Genomic DNA, 23,238 nt, shown 5'->3' with positions numbered 1-23,238 from the left:
TAAACTAGTTAGTCGTTTAAATGTCAAAAATAGTGAAATTAAGATCTACGACGATTCAAAAAGACAAAGAACTCCAAAATGACAAAAAAAAACTAAATTGCGTTGAAAATCTTCTGTTCTCTTACCGCTGTAATTATAGGACCGACAAGCCTCTAGAAAAATTCAAATTAGACCTTATTGAAAACATGTAATCCTCCAACCACAAAATTGGAGATCTTAAGTGGATTAAGAATAACGAAACATACTTTATTACCATGGTTCCATAAATTAGGCCACTTAAAGTTATCATTATACTGCCCCTAAACCGCAATCGTTGAGCAAATTGTGTTTACCTTTGTCCAATTAATGAGGAGGAGACAATATAAGAGAGTGGAATGGAAACCACAGAAACAAGGTTCATAACCTCTTCGTACAGACCACTGGGCGGAATGAAAAAAATAGTAATCATCTCCGGGCAAGCGGCCAATTTATGAAAATCCAATAAACAATGAGTATTTCTCATGACTTCTATCATTTCTGTTTATATTAATTTTTCTGTCACACAAAACGATTAATCTTTTTGTTAAAATGTTTTATTGTTGATATGGAGACGGTCTGCATCGTTCCCGCTAGAAATTAGGCCATATATCTCTATCTATATTGTAGTGTTATCTCCCATGTTCCATTTTATTTATTTGACAGTAGTCCAGTCGTTACTTCACTAAGGTTCTCACACGGTTTTTGGGTATATTGCACTTTTCTAGGTAATATAATAGCATGATTAGGCGTTTCTTCGAGGCTTCTCATTTCCTAAATCAAATGGTTCTTCTAACTCCCAACAGCATCACATATCGTATATAGTCCTAATAGTTCTCTCAGTGAGTTTCTGTCAATATTCAGTAGTTGCCTAGCTCATATGGTGTTTGTACCATTTTTTCTATAATAATTCCGAGAAGGTACTTACATTTTGTGTGTAACCTAATTATAAATGAACTAGCTTTGGATTGATTTTTAAACTTTATCCATTGGACTACGAAGTAGAATAATATAATTTACACAATACGCAGGTGTTTTTGACTTCTAAGAATTTTGAACAACGCTGACCGAACAACTAGCTGTTTATATTGATGAGAATAGCCGGGAGAGATTTAAGAGCAAACCGCATTAAAGATCAACCATCATATAATATTATATTATTACATGGTACCAGTTAATAATAATTGGTAAATTTACTTTCCCTCTACCGAGATTAAAATATCGTTTTCACCAAATCTCATATTGGATTTTGACTAGTCACTTTCGATTGTACGATTCGTATCGGATTAGACTTCTACCGGCGATATGAGAGACGAGTTGCCATAAAAAAGATAATTGTTTTATTTCCTCTGATTGTTACTAGCTCTGCTAAAAAATTACCGAATTTGCGACGGGTATTAAACATCGGAGTGCCTACCTACGTGTCCAAGTTTCAGACATTAAAAAGTCATTTTTTTAAACTTTTTGTAATAAAATGATCGCATAGATTGAGGTCAGATGCGTCTTAGGTTTTTTTATGTAATAATTGATCGTGGAAACGGTAAAGTACCTTAGATGTTAGAGTAATAGAACCTCTCTGAGTCCCGAAAACGTTTACACATTGTTTTACCATCTAAGTTGCCTACTAAAACAATGCTTTGTATCATTGCAAAGAAGTAAAAAATTAGAAATAAGTTTCTCATTGATGTTGGTTAGTTTTAAGCACTTAGGTCGTAAAAGGCAAATGATGAAAGTGAAACCACAAGATATTCGAGAACACTCAATGATTCCAACAAAAACTCTTGAAGAGCTTTGTTTTACACTTTTTTAGATAATTTTAACAGATGGCGTGTGAAGAAAATAAAAGAAAAGGAATATTTGTTAGTAAATACGGAATGAAATTAATTTTGAGGCCAGCACTTTCCAACAAATGTTAAATCAGCAATGATGAGACTTGCCTTTACCAAATTGCGGGTTTTGTAAGACTGAGACAATTAATAATCTCATCGGAAAGTCCAACGTTCAATCACCGATTACTGATTCGAGTAAACATTAGTGTAGATCGGTGCTTCTCAAAATGGGCTATATTGCCCTCCTACACGGGGGCGCCAGAGTGATCGGGGGCGGTCATGCTTTGGGGACAAAATTTAGAAAGATGTTAAGAGGGGTGGCGAGGTCGGCGAAAAAATTATAAGAGGGGTCGAAAAAATAATGATAATTATAGGTTAATTGTAATTATTTAGTTCGCTGTTTTTTTTGAAAAATCACTTCAAATGCGCATTGTCGTAAGCATCACACCTATGATTAGATTTCTAAGGAAATGTACACAACACATAGTTCAAGTGATTGATTTTCAAGACAGCAGGTCTTGACCAATGCGCTCTCGACAATTTTTCGTTATGTTTTTATTATGCTAATAAATAGCTTTCGTATTTCGGTAGCAAGGTATTTTGCAACAGAGGCAAATGTTTTTATTAGTTAAAAAGATATAGGTTTTTAGAAGGGACAGGGGTTGCCTTCGAAAATAAAACCTTTGAAAGGAAGCGGTGAGCTAAATAAGTTTGGGAAACTTTTCAATGATGAATATTAATAATTTTTACAACGCGTTCCATGTGCTTTATATTACACAAAAGCGTCTAGCCAAGAATCACACAGGTTCACATTTTATTTATCATCCACGATCTGCAATTCAATTGTATCGCAGCGTGAATGGATTCTGAAAATCTGCTTTAGTTTCGATAGAATATAGCATTTCAGATAGACGTGTAAACGTTCCTATCTGAAAAATGGATCTCTTAGATTCTATCCAAGATCGGTTTTATATGGAATATTATTGCATTCAGCAAAATCCATTGAAGACTGCACAGTTATCAGTACTCGAATTATTATTATTATTGTATTTCATGAATAACAACATTGACATTGATGTATCATTACTTCGAGTACAAAACCTATCGTGAATTTAAATTTCTCTGATTCAGTATTCCAGTTGGAAATTCGTATTGGCATTGTAATCGAAGAGCGAATATAAATGCTTCACTTAAAAGTAATTCATGCTCTGTTTAAAAGTAGAATTTTGATGGCGTCCAAACAAAGACCTTCGACGTTCTTCAAAGTTATTCATAGTCGTTGATGAACGTTTCTCTTTATAATTCTGAAGCGCAAATGAAAACAATATGTAAGTCGTTCTTTGTGCAGTATTTAACATACATGATTTGCTTTTTAAAAGATATGAATATAAAGTTACTATTTTTTGTTTTCATCATCTCTTAAGTATCAACATTTAGGAATAGAGATATTATTGTAAAATATAATCTTTTACGTAGACTTTTTACCACGTATTTTAAACAAATCGGTAGAAAGTCCGTAATATTAATGATATTCCAAAATCTTGATATCATACATCAAAAAACATCAACCTTGTGTATTTGAATAGGCAACAGTTTTTTAACTGAGTTTTTTTAACTTCCGCGACCTGGATTTGAACTCGGGAGTTTCCGCTATCCGGGCAACTCTTCTAGCCAATAAGCTATAATGATAACCTTCTGACCCGACTCGTTTCTTATTATCATGGTTCAAGGTTAATCTAGAAGTGTCAAGAAACTTATTTCAAACATTTTTGCAAATTAATCGACTTGTCGCTTTTAAGTTAACTTTTAATTTTTATTAACCAATTTAAAAACGTTTTTCGGCTACCTCGAACAGTCGACCGAATTGAAATGTTAGTTATAAGTTATTTAAAGCCAGTAATTTAGAAATTAAATTATGAAAAAAAAAAAAAAAATTTGTGAGAGATTCTTCGATTTTTTGGAATCAATGGAAGTAAATATTCTGAAAAAGATTTTGTCTCTGGTGCGCAAGGCCGTAAGTCAGTGGCAGTTTTCTCTAAGTAATATATGTGCAGTGTACTCCTAAACAGTAGTTAAGAAAAAAATTTAATTAATTAAACTTTTTAATAACATCAATATCATTAAGCAACTCTACTTTGCCTACGTACGAAGTCATCTGGAGTTTGCATCAATTGTTTGGTCTCCATTCTATAAAATCCACATAAACAAAATCGAAGCAATTCAAAACAAATTCCTAAAATATCTCTGTTACAGGTCATTTGTAAGATTTAATAATTATGCAGAGGCAGCTTCGTACTTTAAAATTGATTCATTAAGTGTACGAAGACATCATGCAGATGCTCTATTCCTATATAAATTAATTAATAATAATATTCAATGCCCAGAGTTGCTAAATAATATTAAATTTAATGTGCCTGCACGTTTAACACGGTCTTCTATCCTGTTTAAAATCGATCAAAGCAAAACGAACTGTAGACAAAATTCTTGCCTGAACAGAATATGTAATAATTACAATAACATATTATTCAATATCGACATCTTCAATTGCGAATTTACTAAATATAAAATGACCTTAAAAGAGTATTTCACTGATGTTTTTTGAATTGATGTTTCTGATATTTGTGTTTCTAGTATTTATATATTTATAATCCTGTTATGGTATGATTTATATGCACAACATTGTCTTCTTATGGTTATGGTTATGATATGATTTATATGCACAATATTGTTTGTATTCTTATGGTTACCAATGTATCGATAATCTTTTATTTTATATAAATTTTAGTTTTTTTTTTTTTCCCCTTTATTTTTATTTTTGTTGTATTATTTTTTTCTATTATTTTATACAATTCTTTTATTTTATATAATTATAACTTCACATTTCTCATAAATTTAATTATTTCTTCTAATGCTGTCTTACGTAAAATCACAAGGAGGAAATCCGTAATTGGTTTTATTTTACTTATGTACAATCTGTAAAAATGTAAACTGTTGATTTTCCCAAAAATGAATAAATAAAATAAATAAATATATTGTGAACAGCGCGCCACTTTACTCATAAATCATTCCGGTGCGAAAATCCGTTCGCAGGAGCGGAATTCAGAACGCACCTATGTACAGATAGTCTCGTAGAGTGCGAGGTTCGTAACTCTCTATCTCCTTGGCCAAAATATTCGTATTTAGTCGCTGCCATCCACTATACATTGTGCGCTTGATGTCCGAATATTATAATTTTCTTATAATGTCTTATTTGTGTGCGCCTCGGATGAAATCGATACACAATAAAAAAATCAGAAAATATTATTGGATTTACACCTTTTTGCATTTATTGATTATAAAAAAATGACTGTAGTTTTCATCAATTTTCGCCCATTTTTACTGATGCATTTGCAAGATTTAAAAAATGTATATTTTATCCTCTCTAAACATAGATTGATCCCCCATTGAGAATGACCACGAACTACTGTAATTACAAGAATATCCCTTAATAAAAAAATGTTGAATATGTTCCTAAAATTATAAAAACACATTAACACCTAATTTTGTTATTTAACTTGCTATAGGTAAGTATGAAAAAATTCCCAATTTGCATAAGGTACATATAAATATATTGATACATATTCGCTGTGCGCCGCCCTTGTTAAATCATTAAAAAAAACATCGCCATAATGCACGTTTTATATTATTTTGTAAAAATCTTAACTTGCAACATTATACAATAAAATTACATTTAAAAAATGATTCGTAAGTAGGAGATTTTGAGATTTAAAGTATTTTCATAGGTCTAATACTTTTTTTTTTTTAAATACTCGATTGTTTCTAAGGCCAAAAGGGGTTCTACTTGCAGTATTTAATTAAAGCGTCTATAATATTTTCAAGCGATCAACTTTTCAAACGAAAAACACATAATTTTGTATGATTTTGCATTAATTCGCATTGCATCACCTTAAGGCGATGCACTACGTCGTGTAATATTTTAAATTGAGCCGCTATCAATAACAACCCTTACGTAGATCGTGATAAGGTTTGGTGTTTTATGCAAGAAAAAAACATGGCCAAAAAGTGCCTTTTATTTTATTTTGTGGATTTTCAGGCATAAATATTGAAGTGAAACTTCTTTAGGCGCGTAATGGATTTTCGGGGACGGAGTAAAACCGAGTCAGAATCGACACGAAAATGCGGGTACCCCCACCACCGCTCACCGTTCACTGTCCCTCTCTCACCATATGCGCTTGTTGAGGTGGGGGAGCCGCTCACGAACGTTCTCTCTCTTCTCTTCTTTCCTCTCTCTCAGACACCAGCGAACTGCGCCACGCCAAGCATCAGCTGCTTGGTTAGTATACTGCGTCGTGAGTGTAATACGAGTGAAATACGTAATTGATTGTGGTTCATACGGTTAATTTGAAAATAGAGAGAGAGGAATAAATTAAATTTGAAAATAGAGAGAGAGGAATACTAGAAGTTTCACTTCTGTCTTGCGTAGGCTTGACACACCCACTTTTTTTTTTTTCAATCTTTTATATATAACTTAATTTGCCACATTATACAATAAAATCATAACCGAAAATGGGTTCGTAAGTAGGAGATTTTGAACTTTAAAGCAGTTTTCATAGGCCTTGTACATTATTTTTTTCTGGGCTTATAAAAAGACTTATCTAAAAAATAATCGATCATTTCAAAGGCAAAGATGTATTCTACTCTCAGTATTTAATTAAAGCATCTGAAACATTTCTAGGCGACCATATTTTCAAACCAAAACACATGATTTTGCATTACTACGTATGGCATCGCCTTAACTCAGATACCTACCGATAGATTTTTGATCAATTTTAAATAAGTAATATTTTCTAAACAGTCTTAGTTTGTGCACGCAAAGCGATTAAAAGCAGCGGTTTTGGAATAAAAACGCCAGACGTACTGCGGCATATTATATTATTGTTTTTATTTTAATTTTATTTTTTTTAAACATTAACGCGCTCGCTCTTTCTTTATCATTCGTATTTAGATATATCCCTTTCAAACAATCTTCAGTAATCATCTTTTTCTTTATGAACGCTTATAAGCATGTATTAAGAATTGTTACAATCTTATATTACCAGAAATCTCATTTAGTTCACAACAGTATTGTGGAAAGCATGTCTGCCTCTTTGTAGCGATGTTAAGTGAGGGTTGCAGAATGCAGAACTAAACTATGTAAGCAAGATCAATAGAGGAACATATTAATAACCTTTAGAGAGCATTGTTCTCCGCCTAATAGTGCCGTGTTCATGATTTGCAGCCCACTTCCCACGATTAGAATAATGATTTGAGGAATCTTGAACTTATAACGGAATACGGTAAAACTGTATGAGATAAGTCGGATAAGCAGACAGATATTATTAAAATTGCCCGCAAGACCATGTGTTCCGGTTTGCATACAATGTACGGTAAGCACTGTTAGTCAATGACTGTAAGTATTAGCACGTAAATGCACTGCACATTCATTGCACGTTGTACCATGTACACGGATAAAGACATATATAATATTAATCTAATGATATTGAAATTAACTTATTGGCTATTTAGCTATCAGACTAGAGAACAGAAGTCGAAATCTTTTAAGGGGTTTTTAAATTCAAGTTTACGCATGAGTGGAAGATACACATAACGTGATAGAAGGTACGGCTGTGATAGATAGCATGCATGTTTTTATTTTGTTTGTGATAAAGAATAAAAGTTCTATAATTGTCATAGAGAGAGGTCGTACGGTAGTACGTTCTCACACGTTTTGTATGAAAATCAAAAAGTCAGAAGATTCTAGAACGATTACGTCACTTAAGACTTCTCTCTGGGACTACCATAACTGCCCTTATCTAGTGGAAGTAGAAATTGGCAAATTTTATGAAACTGTGGCATATTGGAGAAAGAATGATGGGAAATAAAATAGTTGCCAAGCACATTACTGTAAATACGGCTAAAGCCAAGTAGCCTTGTTGATATTTAACACACGAGAACGAGTCATTTCTACGACTCGTCTTAAAGTTCAATAATTCAGGTGTGGTTGACAATTTGCCGGCCTCTGTCTATAATAAGGGTCTTTTCAAGATTTTTTTTCCTTTGGGCCTCAAGTGCTGAGTAAATACAAAAAAAAAATATCACAAGAGCGACCCTGAATCTTCCACTCTTAGTCCACGCTGGAGATTGGTATAAAAATTCTGTGATTTAATTTATTATGTTGCACGTATGATAACTGTATATAAATGCAACGTATTCTTGTATCCCGTATACGTCAATGTGCTCGTCATTCTGCCACGACGGTCTCGGTGGAGACAAAATCTAGTCAATTTCAAAATAAATATTTTACTTACACTCTAAGGAAAGAGTCCATCTTTTTCTCCATTTGGAAGAGCTCATCAGCGGGCTGCGCAGCCATGACCTCGCAGAAGGTCTTCTTAGCGCAGGGAGTGTTGGTCCAATCCGTCTTGTGAATCTGTGTTAGGAAATCACTGGCTAATCCCTGTCCTACTCTATCCACCTCCAGGCTCTGGACCATTTTCTCCATTGCTTTATCTTCTTCGTAAAATACATCGTCGTTCGTGTCTAATGATCTTCTTTTCACCGAGTGACTTCTGGGCTTGTCTTGATCGAATTCATTTGTGTATTCAATTATTTTCTGAACGTTAGAGAAAATTTCTTCTTTAGTCATGTCGCTTGGTGCGTTAAAGACGTCCACAATCTCAGAGTATTGATCAAATTTATTATTTTGAGTGTTAAATTCATCATTTTGAACATTCAAGTCTCCAATTTGCTCATTTAAATAGCTTTCTTTACGTTTCACTCTTCGATGAGGTTTGTTGGAAGTAATTTCTACAGAGTCTGTATTGCGTCTAAATCTTCTTGCCTGCTGTCTAGGTGAAGTGTAGGTTTCAGCTTTTGGAGCTTCTACGATGAAAAATATATTTTCACTGGGCATTTTCAAGTTATCATTATAAACTTTTCTTTTCTTCAAATCCTCTTTGTCGGCATCTTGCTGCTGGATAGCCTGAATATAATCATAATGGGCCTGGTCAATGGATCTTTTATGCTCCATCTGTAGTCGCCTTTTGATCATGCCTTCGCTCATCCCTGCACTTCTCATCATGTCTACGTCCAAGTATCTTCCTACTGCTACAGCTCCTAATCCCAAAGCTGCCCCCCCAGCCATGAGTCCTAGTGCTGGAATTAAGACGGACCCTGCGCTGGCAACGGTACCAATCTTGTCGTCAGCAGAGTACCCATGTCCATAATAAGGACGGGGTGCATTGGAAAATCCTAAATTATGTGATATTTTCTGAGTGGCTTCCATCAATGGTTCGATAACCGGCTTGGTCACTTTCACGATAGGTTCCAGAATAGGTTTCGTCATGTCAAAAACGGGTCTTGTAAATTGTTGTACTGATTCGATGCCACTTTGAAGCGTATCTTTCATGGAGTCAGTAATTCTTCTCCACAGGGGCTGTTCTGCTACCTTTCTGTATCCATAAGTTTGCTGTTGATGTTGCGGTTGGTTGAACTCTGGTCTGTAATAGTTGTACCTATTGAAGTTACTATAATCAGTATTGTCGTAATATTTATTTTGTCTGTAATTTTCCCTCGTGAGGTAGTCATCGCTCGCTCCGTAGTTTTCTGTTGTTGACATGGCTGGTTCAACGGCATACGGTGACCTGTCGCTATGCGGGTCATCTATGTAATATACAACCTTCTGAGGTTTTTTTGCAGAAGCCGCTCTGTTTTCCTTTGAATTGGCTTTTGCTGGTTGTACTCCGAGTTCAGGATGAGCGTACTGTAAAACGGGATTACGAGATCCATCGCTGGAAGCATCGGGAGCCACTAAGGCTTCTGCTCTGGGGGAGTACATTTGGGAAGGAGGGTAGACATGGTTTCCAGGATGCTGAAGCATTCGTCTTTGCAAGGCATCTGGAAATCTTACGCTACTTTCTTTCTCTGAACGAGAACTACGCCCTCCGAAGTAATCCCTCTTCGATTCATGGTCATTAATTTGTTTAATATATTCAATCAGCTTAGAATTAGCAACTCTTGAGTTATCAGTTTTAGTGAATGGTCCGTAGCCTTTGCGTAGATAATCGTTTAAAATTAGATTTTTTTTACTGTACGATGGGTTATCACTAGTCAGGAATGGTCCAATGTTATCACTTACTACTATGGTTTCTGGTCTCACATTGTCGTCTGTGGTAAATGGACCAATTCCTCTATTACTTATATCTGGGAAATTGTCTTCTTTCATGAAAGGGCCAAAACTTGCAGCATCTTCTTCGGTGTTACTGTCAGATTCAGGAAAAGCTGCTTTAGGTTTGTAACCAACGGGATATGGCAGTAACTCGCCATTTATAACTCGAGCGTTTCTCCATGTTTTAGCATCTGATTCATCGTCGGGCATACGGACGCCGTGAATTTCTGGAATTCCGTCATCACCCATTTTAAATATTGACTTACCTCTTTTGTAGTCAACATTTGCAGATTTACCGTCAATGAACATGGTGTCAGATTTAATGAAAACTGGCCTGGGAACTGAGGCAGATTTGAAATCATCTTCAACTTTGGTGCTTACAACTTCAATGTGAACGGGATTTCTGTCATTTTTTGTCACAATGCTTGAAGCGTCGTCATCAATATCAATGCGTTTGCTTTGTGATCTACTCTCACCGTAACTAGCAGATGTTATATAAACGGGTTGTTTAAAAATGTTCGAAGAGCTTCCACTATACACGGATAAGCTCTCTGGATCTTCGTCCTTGGAATTTCCTTGCTCTTCTGAAATGCTTGATTCAATTGATGCTGAAGGTGACACAACAGGAGACCAGTTTCCATACTCAGCCTTGACTGTTGCTTCATCTTCATTTTTTTGTTGATTCAAATAGTACTTGTTGTAATTCGAAATCCTTTCGCTGATGTTTTCTTCGTCTTCATTGGGGTCGTTTTGCATTTTTCTTCCTTCTTGCTGTCCAGATCGAATTGGTGAAAAATCACCCTGGAACAAAGGCTGCGAAGCTACAAATGGCCTTGGGGTGGTTTCTTCTATGTTACTTTCCGTCACATTGATAGCTGGTACCTGTTCAGTTGTGGTTGTGGCAATTGTAGTTGTCGTTGTTGATGGTGATGCAGGCGGTGGTGTGGTGCTTGCTTTACCATCCCTCTTCTTGACGATAAGTTGAGCTACTTGTCCAGATTTAGTCATCACATTTAAGGTTTGCGTATCGTCTGGGTTAAGACTCTTTGCAACCCTAAGTTCAGTTCTTGTTGTTTTAGGTTGCATGGCGGTTCTTCGAACGAAATTTCTCAAGGTCGTTATATTTCCTTGTCTTTCTCGAATATTCAAGGAACTGCAAGACATGGCCAGCATGATAACTCCACAGAGGAGGAATACAGTCTTGGCACCCATCTGAAAAGATGAAACAAATTACTTAGAAACAGAAATCATTTTGATTCGGCTAAAACACAAACAAAGGACACGCTATTGAAACTAGGTTATTGAAAATTATTTTCTCAATACTTTTACAATCAATTAATCTATTATTATTATTTTTTTAATGTTAAACTAATGTTTATAAGACAAGGTTTTTTATGCATAGCATAAAGGATAACAAATTATTATAAGCAATAATTAGTACAAATACAAATATCTCCTTATATCTATAGGAATAGTAATAAGCTGTATCTGCCACGAACCAGGTATTTAATCATATAGTGCATCCTGAAATAAATTGTACAGCGCCCTTGAGGTGATTTTTCACAAAAACGGCGCTCTACAAATTATCCAATTATTATTATTATTATTATTATTATCCTACGTACACTTGCACAATCTCAAACAGAATCAGCGTATAATATAGGAATTCGAACATAAAGTCACTATTTATATGAGTACAGAATAGTAAGAGATGCAGAATAGGAAGAGTAATACAAATAGATGCCATAAATTTAAGTATTTAAAACATATTTATATTGACTTTTTTTAACATTGGAGCCTGAGAAATAAGCTTATCTAGTTTTCGAATCAATAAATAACAATTTTTGGTAAATTTATACATAAATAAATGAATTAATCTTTTATTAATGAATTTATAAGCTATCTATTTCATATCCGAGAAGCAAGTAACAGAATTTATCTTTATCATTGTTGATTCGGAAGAATTTTTTTCGTGAATCGTGCTGTCACGAATTTGGAAGAACAACTGTATTAACGCTTTATAAATAGATTTATACACAGCTTTATTTATTAAATCTTTATTTATGACTAAATAAGACTTAAAATTTTCTGATCTCATGGGTTAATTTACTAAAGCTGTCTGTAATTAACTTTGAAAATCGTGATCTACTATAGAAAACAGAAATGATCAAAAATCTGAAATATAGAGTATCTTACATTTTCTGTAATTTTTTTTTAATATTGCTGAAATTATTTTGTATTTATATATAACTTTTATGCTATTTTGAAAGTTACTGCACGGCAGTAAAAAAAAAAAAAATCTTTTCAAAACTGCGCACAATTTTGCAAGTTTAGTTATTGGGTTTTGAAACCAGTGTCTCGTTAGACATGTACAGAAATAATGTTTTCTAGAGACTTAAAAAAGGCTTAAAATGTGCTTTTGCTTTAACAAAGAAAAATGAATTTGTAATAGAAGTAATTTCCATACAAATAATATTATTCAATTTAACTTTATAAGTAATTTTCAGACAACATGTGCTATTATCTAAATGTAAAATTTTTCTGCAACACATAGACAACTAACTATCAGACATACTCCCTAACCAATTGCATGCATGACATTTCATCTTTCCAGACACATCTGTGCCTCCATTGCCTCTAGGCAACAAATTGGGGGTGGTATTGATATATTTACTGACTCCAGTAGAGAATTATTTTTGATCTAATCTAGCTTTTTGCTAAATCCTACAAATTATAGCAGGTATCATAGATAATAAAGTTTAACCCTTCAGTAATTTCAACACTTTTGTTCAGTTTGAAATGTTTTCAGTTTATTTCAAATGCGCTATATACATCTTAAGTTTTAATTTTCTGTAAAAAACATACTGTTTTAGAAACTAGATAAATTTATCTTTCCGGTGTACGCATTTAAAAATATATTTCGAAAATGTTGTCAAAAACGCTATATAATAAATAATTTAATTTTTAAAAAGTTAAACCGAAATATGACGATTTATTCATAACGGCTATTTTTATCATTTTATTAATGCCATCCAGTATAAATATTTGAGGAAAACTGGAAAAAAATATTATTTGACTTTCTGACGTCCAAGAAATTACGTTATTTCGCATGATAGAAATAAATATAAAAATACTTAAATATGAACCCCCGGTCATATATGACCCTAAAATGCTGGAGGGGTTAAGTGATTTGTCTCATAATTTTGAATCAGTTTCTATTTTATTTTACGTTTATATGTCACATGTTTTATTAATACAGTTTTATATTTAGTTTAACGGTTTTATTATTTCATGATATAAAAACATTTCGTATAATTTTCGACTACTCACGAGGCATATTATGTTTTCATAATCTATATAAAAGCCCAGCTGGACATAAACCTAAATAAAAAAAATAAAATATATATAATAATTTAGAAAATGCACGGAAAAAATGAGTAATGCTGATTTATTAAAAATCTCTTAAAATTATTGGTAATCCGTTAAAAACGGGACTGCAAGCCCCTTTTGTTAGTTGATTGATAAATATATCGGAACCCGTGTTCACGCACCTACTCTTAATAATATCATGCGACTAAATGCAAAAATGTTAGGATTTTTATGACCACGTGTTTGAACCGTAAATTATTGGTATTTTAACCAATTACAATTACAATACCGTTTATTACTCAATTACAATAAGAATAATTTAAAGAGATTCATAATAAATTAGCATTTTTTTTAAGGAAATTTTTCCCATGTGTAATGTGGACAAAACGTTGTTTGAGATGAAAGAATGAGAAGAATCTTCATAATATATTTGAAATAACGTTCTTGTTCCATTCTAGGCGTATCCACATCTTCGTGAGCACCCTTTATACTAAGTTATAGAATATATATATAAGATTCAACCGTAACAAAGCCGACAGCGTGAAGGTATTGCCATTTCGTGAAAACATTTAGTTGACGTTAAAGTTCAGTCACCATTATTCGTGATTCGATTTTCTCAAACGGATGTGACTTTCTATTTTTGTGGTTGGCAACATTGAATATGTATTTGATTAACTAACTTTGAAAACATTACCTTGCCGTATAGATTAATATAATTAAACATACCAATTTCGGTTGTCGGTGCATGGGTACATGCGTGAAGTGATTGCGTATTCCTGCGTAATGCGTACAATTATTCAAGTTCAATGAACTATTAATTGTTAAAATTGGAACTGGAAAGCATACATTATATCAGATAAACTATAGAGTGACTATGAAATTTCTTTTTTAAATGTGTATTTCTTTTGTTTAATATGTTTGAAAGATGTCGTAATTTTTCAACATAATATCCCGTGATTGCATGTCTGTCTTTCGGGTCTGTGCTAGTGTTACTAATAATTATTTAATGTTTTTAAAATGACAAACAACGTGATTACTGATTACCAACAATGAGTTGTTGGAATGGTTTTTTAAAAGAAAACCGTTTTGATTTCGTGGGAAAGTTTTACAATCACAATGTTAACACAACTTTTTTCAACTACCTACTCTTTTTAAGGCGAAGCTTAATGCTAAATCACCAATTTGATTAATCTTTATAACGAATTGGTGTATATTATGAATACCAAAAATATGCTTCAGACAAATTGAAGGTTTTCCTATCGTTTCGCTGGAGTAGAATACAAATAAAAAAAATATTACTAAGTAAAAAATATAAATGTAAACTACTAAAAATATTATTTTCAATAGAAATGAATGAACGCGTAAAGGAAACAACTTTAAAAAAAACAGTATTATAGTTAAGTTTATCTGTGACAGTTTCACTTGATTAACTTTTTTGCTTTCTTATAGAAATATTTACAAAATAAATAAAAACTAGATTTGTGCTTGAAATCGACCGTTTCTAGACTCCATTTGTCAAGCGATTTTATTTATTTATTGATGTCCTATTGGGCTTTTAAGTACATAACAATTACAAATTTCATTTTTAACAACAGTATAAAACAAACAATATAAAACAAACTAGGTAGAAGCACTCAGGATGCAATTGCAAAATTAACTAGTCTTGTTCATAATTCATTAGATAAATCATTAAAATGCATTGGAATTTTCATAGATCTAAAAAAAGCTTTTGATAGCATATCACACGACAAACTTATAAGTAAATAAAGAAACATTGGATTAAGTGGTACAGCTATAGAATGGATAAAAAGCTACCTTTTCAAACGCCCTCAAGTCGTAAAAATCAACGATGTACTTAGTCAACAAGAAACAAGTCACTTCGGCATACCTCAAGGTACAGTCCTGGGACCGTTACTGTTTATCATTTATGTAAATGACATATTCAATCAAAGATTAAATGGAAAAATAATATCTTATGCTGATGACACTGTCATAATAATTGAAGGTACTGATTGGAATAATGTTAATAACTTAGCAAATACTGATATTAATATACTGAAAAATTGGTTCGATAAAAACCTCCTCTCATTAAATACTGAAAAAACAAAATGTATCCCATTCTCTATCAACAAATTTAAATTAATACCAGAATTAAAAATTATAATACATCAACTTAAATGTAACAGAACTAATTGCAATCAAGAATGTTCTATACTTAGTCTAACTTCTGAAATTAAATATCTTGGTATATATATAGATCAACATTTTAAATGGAATAAACAAATTTGCGAACTTGTAAAAAGAATTAGAAAATGTATTTATATATTTATAAGACTTAGAAATATTGTTAGACTAGAAAACCTAAAAAGAGTGTACTATGCAATTGTACAATCTATATTACAATATGGTATTATTGGCTGGGGTGGAACTTATAACAATATATTAAATCCACTTAAAATAGTTCAAAGATTGATAATTAAAGTAATATTGAAAAAACCATCCAAATTTTCTACTGAGATTCTCTTTTCAATATTCAATGTACCCACAATAGACAATATTTATAAAAAATATTCAATTCTACAAATTTATAAAGAAATACAGTTAAATAACTTACAATTCAATTCATCAGCAAGATATCAAAAAACTATCAAAATCCCAAAACTCAATACAAAGCACACACAAAATACCTATCTCTATCTAGGTATAACATATTTTAACATCCTTCCATTATATCTAAAAAATATTGAAGATATTCAGGAATTTAAAATAAAATTAAATAATTACCTAAAACTACTATAAAAGTCCATATCTTACTCTTATTATTATTTCCTTCAAATCTTGAAACTGTATTATTGATAAATCTTGCCTATTTCTTACTTATCCCTTTGGTTTTGCAAATATATTATTTACTTACTTACATGATTACATATAATTGAGCTAGGATTCACTCACCAAACACAAGAGCCTCGTCTCTTTATGGTGAGGAAAAGCTATTATTATTTACCTTTATAACACTGTATAATATGTATAAATTGTATATTTATTGTAAAAAACATACAAATATTAAATAAATTAAAAAAATATATATATATATAAAATCGAAATAAAGTATAATGATTTCTCATACATTATTTACATTTAAAAAATGGTGAACTAATTTGGCTTTAAATGTATTGAAGTTTAAATTAAATATGTCAGCGAAATCACTTAGTTCATTGCCCAACCTATGTATTCTTTCTAACACAGAATTCGTAGCGAAGTTATTGTTGTGGAATAAAATATTCCGTCTAGTATATTTTGGAGGTATATGTAAAGATAGCAAATTTATAGTGTCAGGGCAGTCTTACCTTGAATGAACAATTTTATATAATGAAAGGAGATCAAATATTTTTCGCCTTTCAGATAATTTCGATAAGTTAAGTTTACTGCGTAAATTTTCATAATTGATTTCAATAATAGGAATACCAATTTTAATATTAATAAAACGTAAAAATTTGTTTTGAATTTTTTCAATTTGTAAACAATGAGAGTTGAAATGAGGACACCAAATGGTTGAATTGTATTCAACCTGACTTCTAACCAGAGACGTGTATAGTAATTTTATAGTTTTTATGTTATTAAAGTCTTTAGCGATTCTGAGAACAAATCCAAGCATTTGTAATCCCTTACTGGTAATGGATTACAAATTACAGTACGTATTACCTACAATATAAGGTTTACCAAGAATATACACATTTTTGGCTTGTAGCTTCCTGTTAATATCAATTTAATATTGTAGTTTGACTATCATAGAGTTATGCATACAATATGTATATACTAAACTAGTAGCTTTTCAAGTAAAAAAAAATGTGTCCACTTATTTGCCTACAGTACGTAATTTTTAAAATAATATTATTATACCATCACTAGCGGAGACACGGGATAGTCGAAATTCTTGAAAAATCAGTACCAATTTTGAAATAGCGATTAAAATATATTTCTGTTAAAATGCACGGAGAAAAATATATTTTTGCCTTCACAATAAATTAACCGACCTTATTAATAAAACATCAATTGAAGTATTTTTTTATAGATTTGCCTTGATAATAAATCAAGACAATACAAAGAATTTTCGTTTTAAAGCGATGCCATACGTAGTAATGCAAAATCATGTGTTTTTGGTTTGAAAATTTGGTCGCCTAGAAATGTTTCAGATGCTTTAATTAAATACTGCGAGTAGAATACATCTTGAACTTTGTAATAATCGAGTATTTTTAAATAAGTTTTTTTATAAGCCCAGAAAAAAATAATGTATAGGCCCATGAAAACTGCTTTAAAGTTCGAAATCTCCTACTTACGAACCCATTTTCTGTTATGATTTTATTGTATAATGTGACAAATTAAGTTATTTATAAAATGATCGGAAAAAAATTAAATATTTATGCCTGAACATCCATAAAATAAAAGAAAAGGCACTTTTTGGCCATGTTTTTTTCTTGCATAAATCAAAACAGGCGGATGGTGTTAAGCGGAAATTTAAACCTTATCGCCATGTACGTAAGGGTTGTTATTGATAGCGGCTCAATTTAAAATATTACACGACGTAGTGCATCGCCTTAATGTGAAAATATTCGGATTTTAATGAACACGTTTTCCAACATTTCGTAATTTACTAAAGTTTATCAGAAACTTGTTAATTCATTCTTATGCAATCCCGTTTTCAACCGGAATTTCAAACAATTTGAAGACATTCTTAATGAATTAGCAATATTCATTTTTCTCCGTATGTTATAATATTAAAGGTAGCTATCTACCTACATTCTCAATCGCTTGTCTGAATTCTTCAATCAATATGTTCCACTTTTGAAAATAACGTCTTAAATTCACGGCAAATTTGAGTTAAATAACCAGATTTCACGAAAGACTAATGCACAACACTGACAACTCAAATAGTATTTGTAAAAATAGGTAATAAATAGATGGACCAATTCCTAGATATTGAAAGTAAAATTCGGATAAATGTTTTTGAATATTTAAGCATAAAGATAAACCATGGCAATGTAAAATATCTAAAAAAATAATCTACATAAATATGTATGTATTTATAAAGTGTAATAAAAGTGTAGGTACCGATCTGTTCGATTTATAGTGTGCAGTTAAGAATCTCTTTAGTTAAATTATTAGCAGTGGATAAATCATTTGTTTTACAGAGCAGCAAGCCTATAAATACCTAATGTTTGGGTTTAGGTTTTCGGCTAGAATTGAGGTTTTCAGGTGCATGGATACAATCAATCAAAGTTGTAAAATACCAGTACATTAATATTACATATTGGTGTTAAGGCAATATGTTAATGTCGAAGTTATCTAGGTGTGACAGCTTTTGATTTGAATAATAATTCACACGAAAAGATAAACTTTTAGCCGAAAATAGCTGATTTTTACGTGGATTGTTCCCGGTTTGTGGAGATGTTCTGGATTCAGAAAAAAAAACTGCAGTAACATTCGATATTTGTCGTCGCTCGATGGCACTGACTTGATCACTTTTTTTTTTAAATATCAATTTTGCGGAAGAATGCAAGTTGAACATTCTTTGGACATACAAAAACGCCAACCGCATACTTCTATCGGTGATTACTATTGAAACTATGATTGTCGATACTCTTTGGTGAATACATATTTGGTAGGTACCTGTACAGCAAAATCACAAGAATTGACTTTAAACCAGAACACTAAAATTTCTCTCTATTTGTAAATTCGTTATTCCTTTCCCCTTTTCAACCATATAATTCAGAATGAAAAAATTGTACACAATCTTCTTTTCTTTTTTTAACCTAGTTATCCATTTTTCCCCTTCTAATTACTAACGGCGACATAATTCCTTAATTAACAGCCCCACTCCTACCCCTTCCACTCCTGCATCAATTCTTCAACCGATTTGGGTTTGCCCCTTTGTTCTTCTGCCATCTAATCTCTCTCTAAATGAATCCCTTAGAAGAGAACATTGATGTAAACAATGTTAGTTCCTCTAGGTTGAAGATTATTCTGAAAAAGGAGCGAGAGGAGAGGGCAGCAGCATTATAAAATAAGAGCAGACACATCAGCGAGAAATCAGTTTTTGCAACGACAAACGACAGTTAGGGCAAGTTATCTTATAGAACTTGAAAAATTCTTCAAATTTCTAAGTTAATATTCAAGTTCTGTAAAAGTTCTATTGCAGTTCTGTTAATACTTCATAGTGGGCCAGTCGTTCCACAGTAGGTACTTGAATAATAACAGAACTTGATTATCTTTGAAATTTGATAAATTGTTCGAATTCTGTGAAAAACTCGTCCTCAGTATTAGAATCCATTGATCGATTATTACAATATTAAAATTAGTACGTTTATACTAATAACGTGAAAATGATTAGAGTTTTCTAATGGCCGCTAACATTTTAGCAAGCCCTCTCCATATCACTCTACGCTGCGTGCTCATTACAATTTATTTAAATACAGTAATCGACATGCAATTCATAGTATATTAATCTGTAAACTGAATCAAGTGAAATTATTATTTCTCTGATCTTCAGTCGGCGTCGAATCCGCTTCTCTAGGAAAAGTCTACAAATCCGGAATGGCGACAAAACTAAACCAGTAGCCGCTGCAGAAGTGGTCAGTAAAACACTTTCCTAGGCACACATTTCTAGCCATCAAACAACTATTTTATGTCCACAATGTATCAACGTGTTAAATGCTCATACCGTGAAACTTCAGGGGATTGAATTTCATTAAAATCTAAAGATGCACATTTTTCGAAGGAAAACATACGCTTTTTGTGAGTCACGTTTGACAAAATGTTGGTAAAAACATGTTTTACAAACACGTGATTTACCGTTGATTGCTCACCTTAGAAAGTGAAATATACAACTATGCTCACACTCTTCGGTAATATTGCTTATCTTATAAATACACAAGAGAAGTAGAAGATCGTACTAAATTAAGTAAAAGGTCTGTATTATTTATAAAAATAAATTCTTAACATAGAGATTTTTATGGCCAATGTATTAAAGTGTTTTATTTTTGTGGTATTATACCGCTACCTCCTTCTTCAGCCCACGTTTCGGACAGCATTACAGTGTCCATCATCAGTGAAGATGTGTAATCTGTTACAAGTTTGAAGAAGGAGGCAGCGCAAAACGGCACAATACTCCAAAAATAAAACTATAACTTCTGAAAATTTCTATTAGCTGCTCTTTCAAACCCCAAACATTAACAATATTAACAAAATAAATAAGAAAGATGTCAGGACGACGTTTTAACACATCTTTTGGGGCGCATACTATATCAATAAATTAAATTCAGAGTTAATAATCTAAGGGCCACTTGTATTACAAAATTTTAACAATTCAACAATTTCAAAGTTATTTGTAAGTTCTGTGAAAGTTATATTAGGCTCTGGTATTATCTCAGTTCTGTGAAACACAGATATTTATATATTACCTTGAATGAAACTTTTACAGAACTTGAAAATTAACTTTTAAGTTTGACGAATTGTTCAAATTATGTCAAACAACTGACCCTTGGAAACACGTCGCTTTACAATAAAAAGAAGAATTTCGATCTCGATAATTTCGTGGACCGCTATCCTAACAGACAGCTAAAAGTTAACCTAAGTGGACTGTTGGAGTATTTCAATTATACATTTAACTTCTGTTTCTTCCTAACTTCTGTTTCTTTTTAACTTTGTTAAGCATCCTCGAAGTGTTATTATGATAACTATCCAAATATCGCTATTACTATTTCTATAATAATATTAAATAGACATTGATGAAGCACGAGGCAAAGCGACGCCTATTCTGCAACAACAATTTTATAAATAATGGTATAAAACAACGGTACTGTCTTATTGTAACTAACATCACACAACAAGTGTTAGCTTTCTTGGAACATATCATTATAAATGCACTTTGAATTCATGATTTATTTATAGTTGCTCACTACATTGACCGCCTATTATCGTAGTGCATTTTGTGGGAAGTGAAATAGAAATTGCCTGCCATAGCTTCGGGTCAAAGAGCAATACGGAACGGATGTATCGAGGAAATGCCGAACTTATCTACCAAACGGGAATAAACGTTGAACATGAAAGCTTTGTTTAACGTTTAGTAAACATTGTACTGTTGATGGAATATTGGAAAATTATCAAAGTTGCTCGGTAGGTGCTGTGAAACTGCAGTGGTCAATAAGTTTATTTTGTGTTATTGTGGGAGATAATCTCACTATCAGATCACCATTCAAAATTAAAACGTTGCTTGAAATGGCTTTGGCCGTGTTCGCTCCCAACTACAGCCTCAGAACATACCCCCAATTGGGGATGCCAAAGTCCCATTTGCTGTGATGGCTGCGGTAGTCACATTAAAATAGCATGCCTAGTACACGTGCCTGAAAACCTCCCCAAAACTTTCCAATATCAATACGCGAAAACTTCAGCCGTAGTCACCACGACTTGTTCAAGATATCAAACGGCAGAACAGGTGTTATAGCACAGCATGGCATGAGGAACGATGCTATTGAATGAAATTTCTAAAACTTGAGTTATATTTTATCATTGTTTAAATAACCTTAAGCTTTTCGTATCTGCCCAAATTTTAGGAATCTTACAATAAGAAAACTTGAATTATGAATGTATAATATTAATAAATCTGAATTTTAAAAAATAGTAATTTCTGGTTGCAATACCATCGACTGAAAAGTTGACATTGTCAGAAGTTTCCGACACTGAAGTAATATGAAAACAGGGGAATAATATAACTCTACTTCCTCAATTCTTCAAATAATTACGGATGCCTACAATATAAATTAAATTTAAATGTACCTCACTGGCTCCGGACGGTTGGGAGCGGTTGAGACTCTTGTGCGGTTACAATAAAAAGTGTTTAACTATTCTTAAAAGTTTTCATGGGTACACTCTTTTAATGGGTGCGAGCGTTTTAGTAGCATAGGTAATGTAATTAAGTGTTACTTTCCATAGCACCCAACTCTAGTATTTGATTGAATCGAATGTACCAGGTATTTCTGGGGGGGCATCCTCGACATCATCCATTCACTGCATCAAAACCTAATTAATTCTTCCGATACTCCAGTACAAATTTTCCCCTCTGCATGTACATGTACACCAAACCATTCAATTAGACCATTGTGCTTACATTCGGTATATTTGCGTGCACGCTTTGCCAGTTCCATGCCTTACTATGTCTATGTACCATACATACATTGTGGTTCATGGTTGATTCAAATTCCTTTGGGAAAATCTCTCCACTTAAAAATATAAAGCTTTTTGTGATATCTCGTACATAAACCTTCTGCGATAAGAAATAATATAATATTGTATTATAATATAAATTATTTTAGATTTTGAAATTATCAATATGCAGTAACAGTAAAACTTCTACCAATATACACAACTTCAATTTTCAAAGACCGGTTCCATTACAAAAATCCCACGTAAATTGCATCCAGTTAGCTGCACCGTCTAGGATGCGAATCAATTATTTCCGAGGACACGCGTGGGATGGTTCTTAGTTTTTCTCTTGATAATAATTACAGGCGGGTACAGATAAGTTTACATTTTATCACGGCTGCTGTTAGGTAGTTATTGAGTCCTTCCGACCGAGATCTACTTAATTATATAAAGGCTGTTCTGTCATGGAGCTGTTCATTCAACTGTAGAACTGCTCAAGGATAAAATAAAAATAAAAGTAACTTTTAAAAAGGACTCCTCTGCTTTTATCAATTCTTATCTTCACGAGAAGTGATACAATAGCATCAGCCCGAATGTAATATGATGTCTTTATAACAAAAG

At 32.6% G+C, this 23,238-nt stretch overlaps 1 protein-coding gene across 1 annotated transcript in view; it reads right to left on the bottom strand.

The window, feature by feature from the left end:
* Positions 1-8,187: 8,187 nt before the first annotated feature.
* LOC149415400 (uncharacterized) overlaps positions 8,188-23,238 on the bottom strand; it is a 39,941-nt gene continuing 24,890 nt past the window's right edge. Inside the window, exons 2-4 of the mRNA XM_089642210.1 lie at positions 16,346-16,356; positions 10,908-11,228; positions 8,188-10,814 (exon numbers count right to left, since the gene is read on the bottom strand). Of these exons, the coding sequence (XP_089498336.1) occupies positions 8,188-10,814; positions 10,908-11,228; positions 16,346-16,356 (2,959 nt within the window). The remainder of the gene's footprint in view (positions 10,815-10,907; positions 11,229-16,345; positions 16,357-23,238) is intronic.

This window comes from Hesperophylax consimilis, chromosome 18 (genome assembly GCF_061612785.1).
Source record: "Hesperophylax consimilis isolate HC1 chromosome 18, BYU_Hcon_1.0, whole genome shotgun sequence".
Taxonomy (NCBI): Eukaryota; Metazoa; Arthropoda; class Insecta; order Trichoptera; family Limnephilidae; genus Hesperophylax; species Hesperophylax consimilis.
Note: the sequence above shows the minus strand (reverse complement) of the source record. Positions and strands in the feature narration are given on the sequence as shown.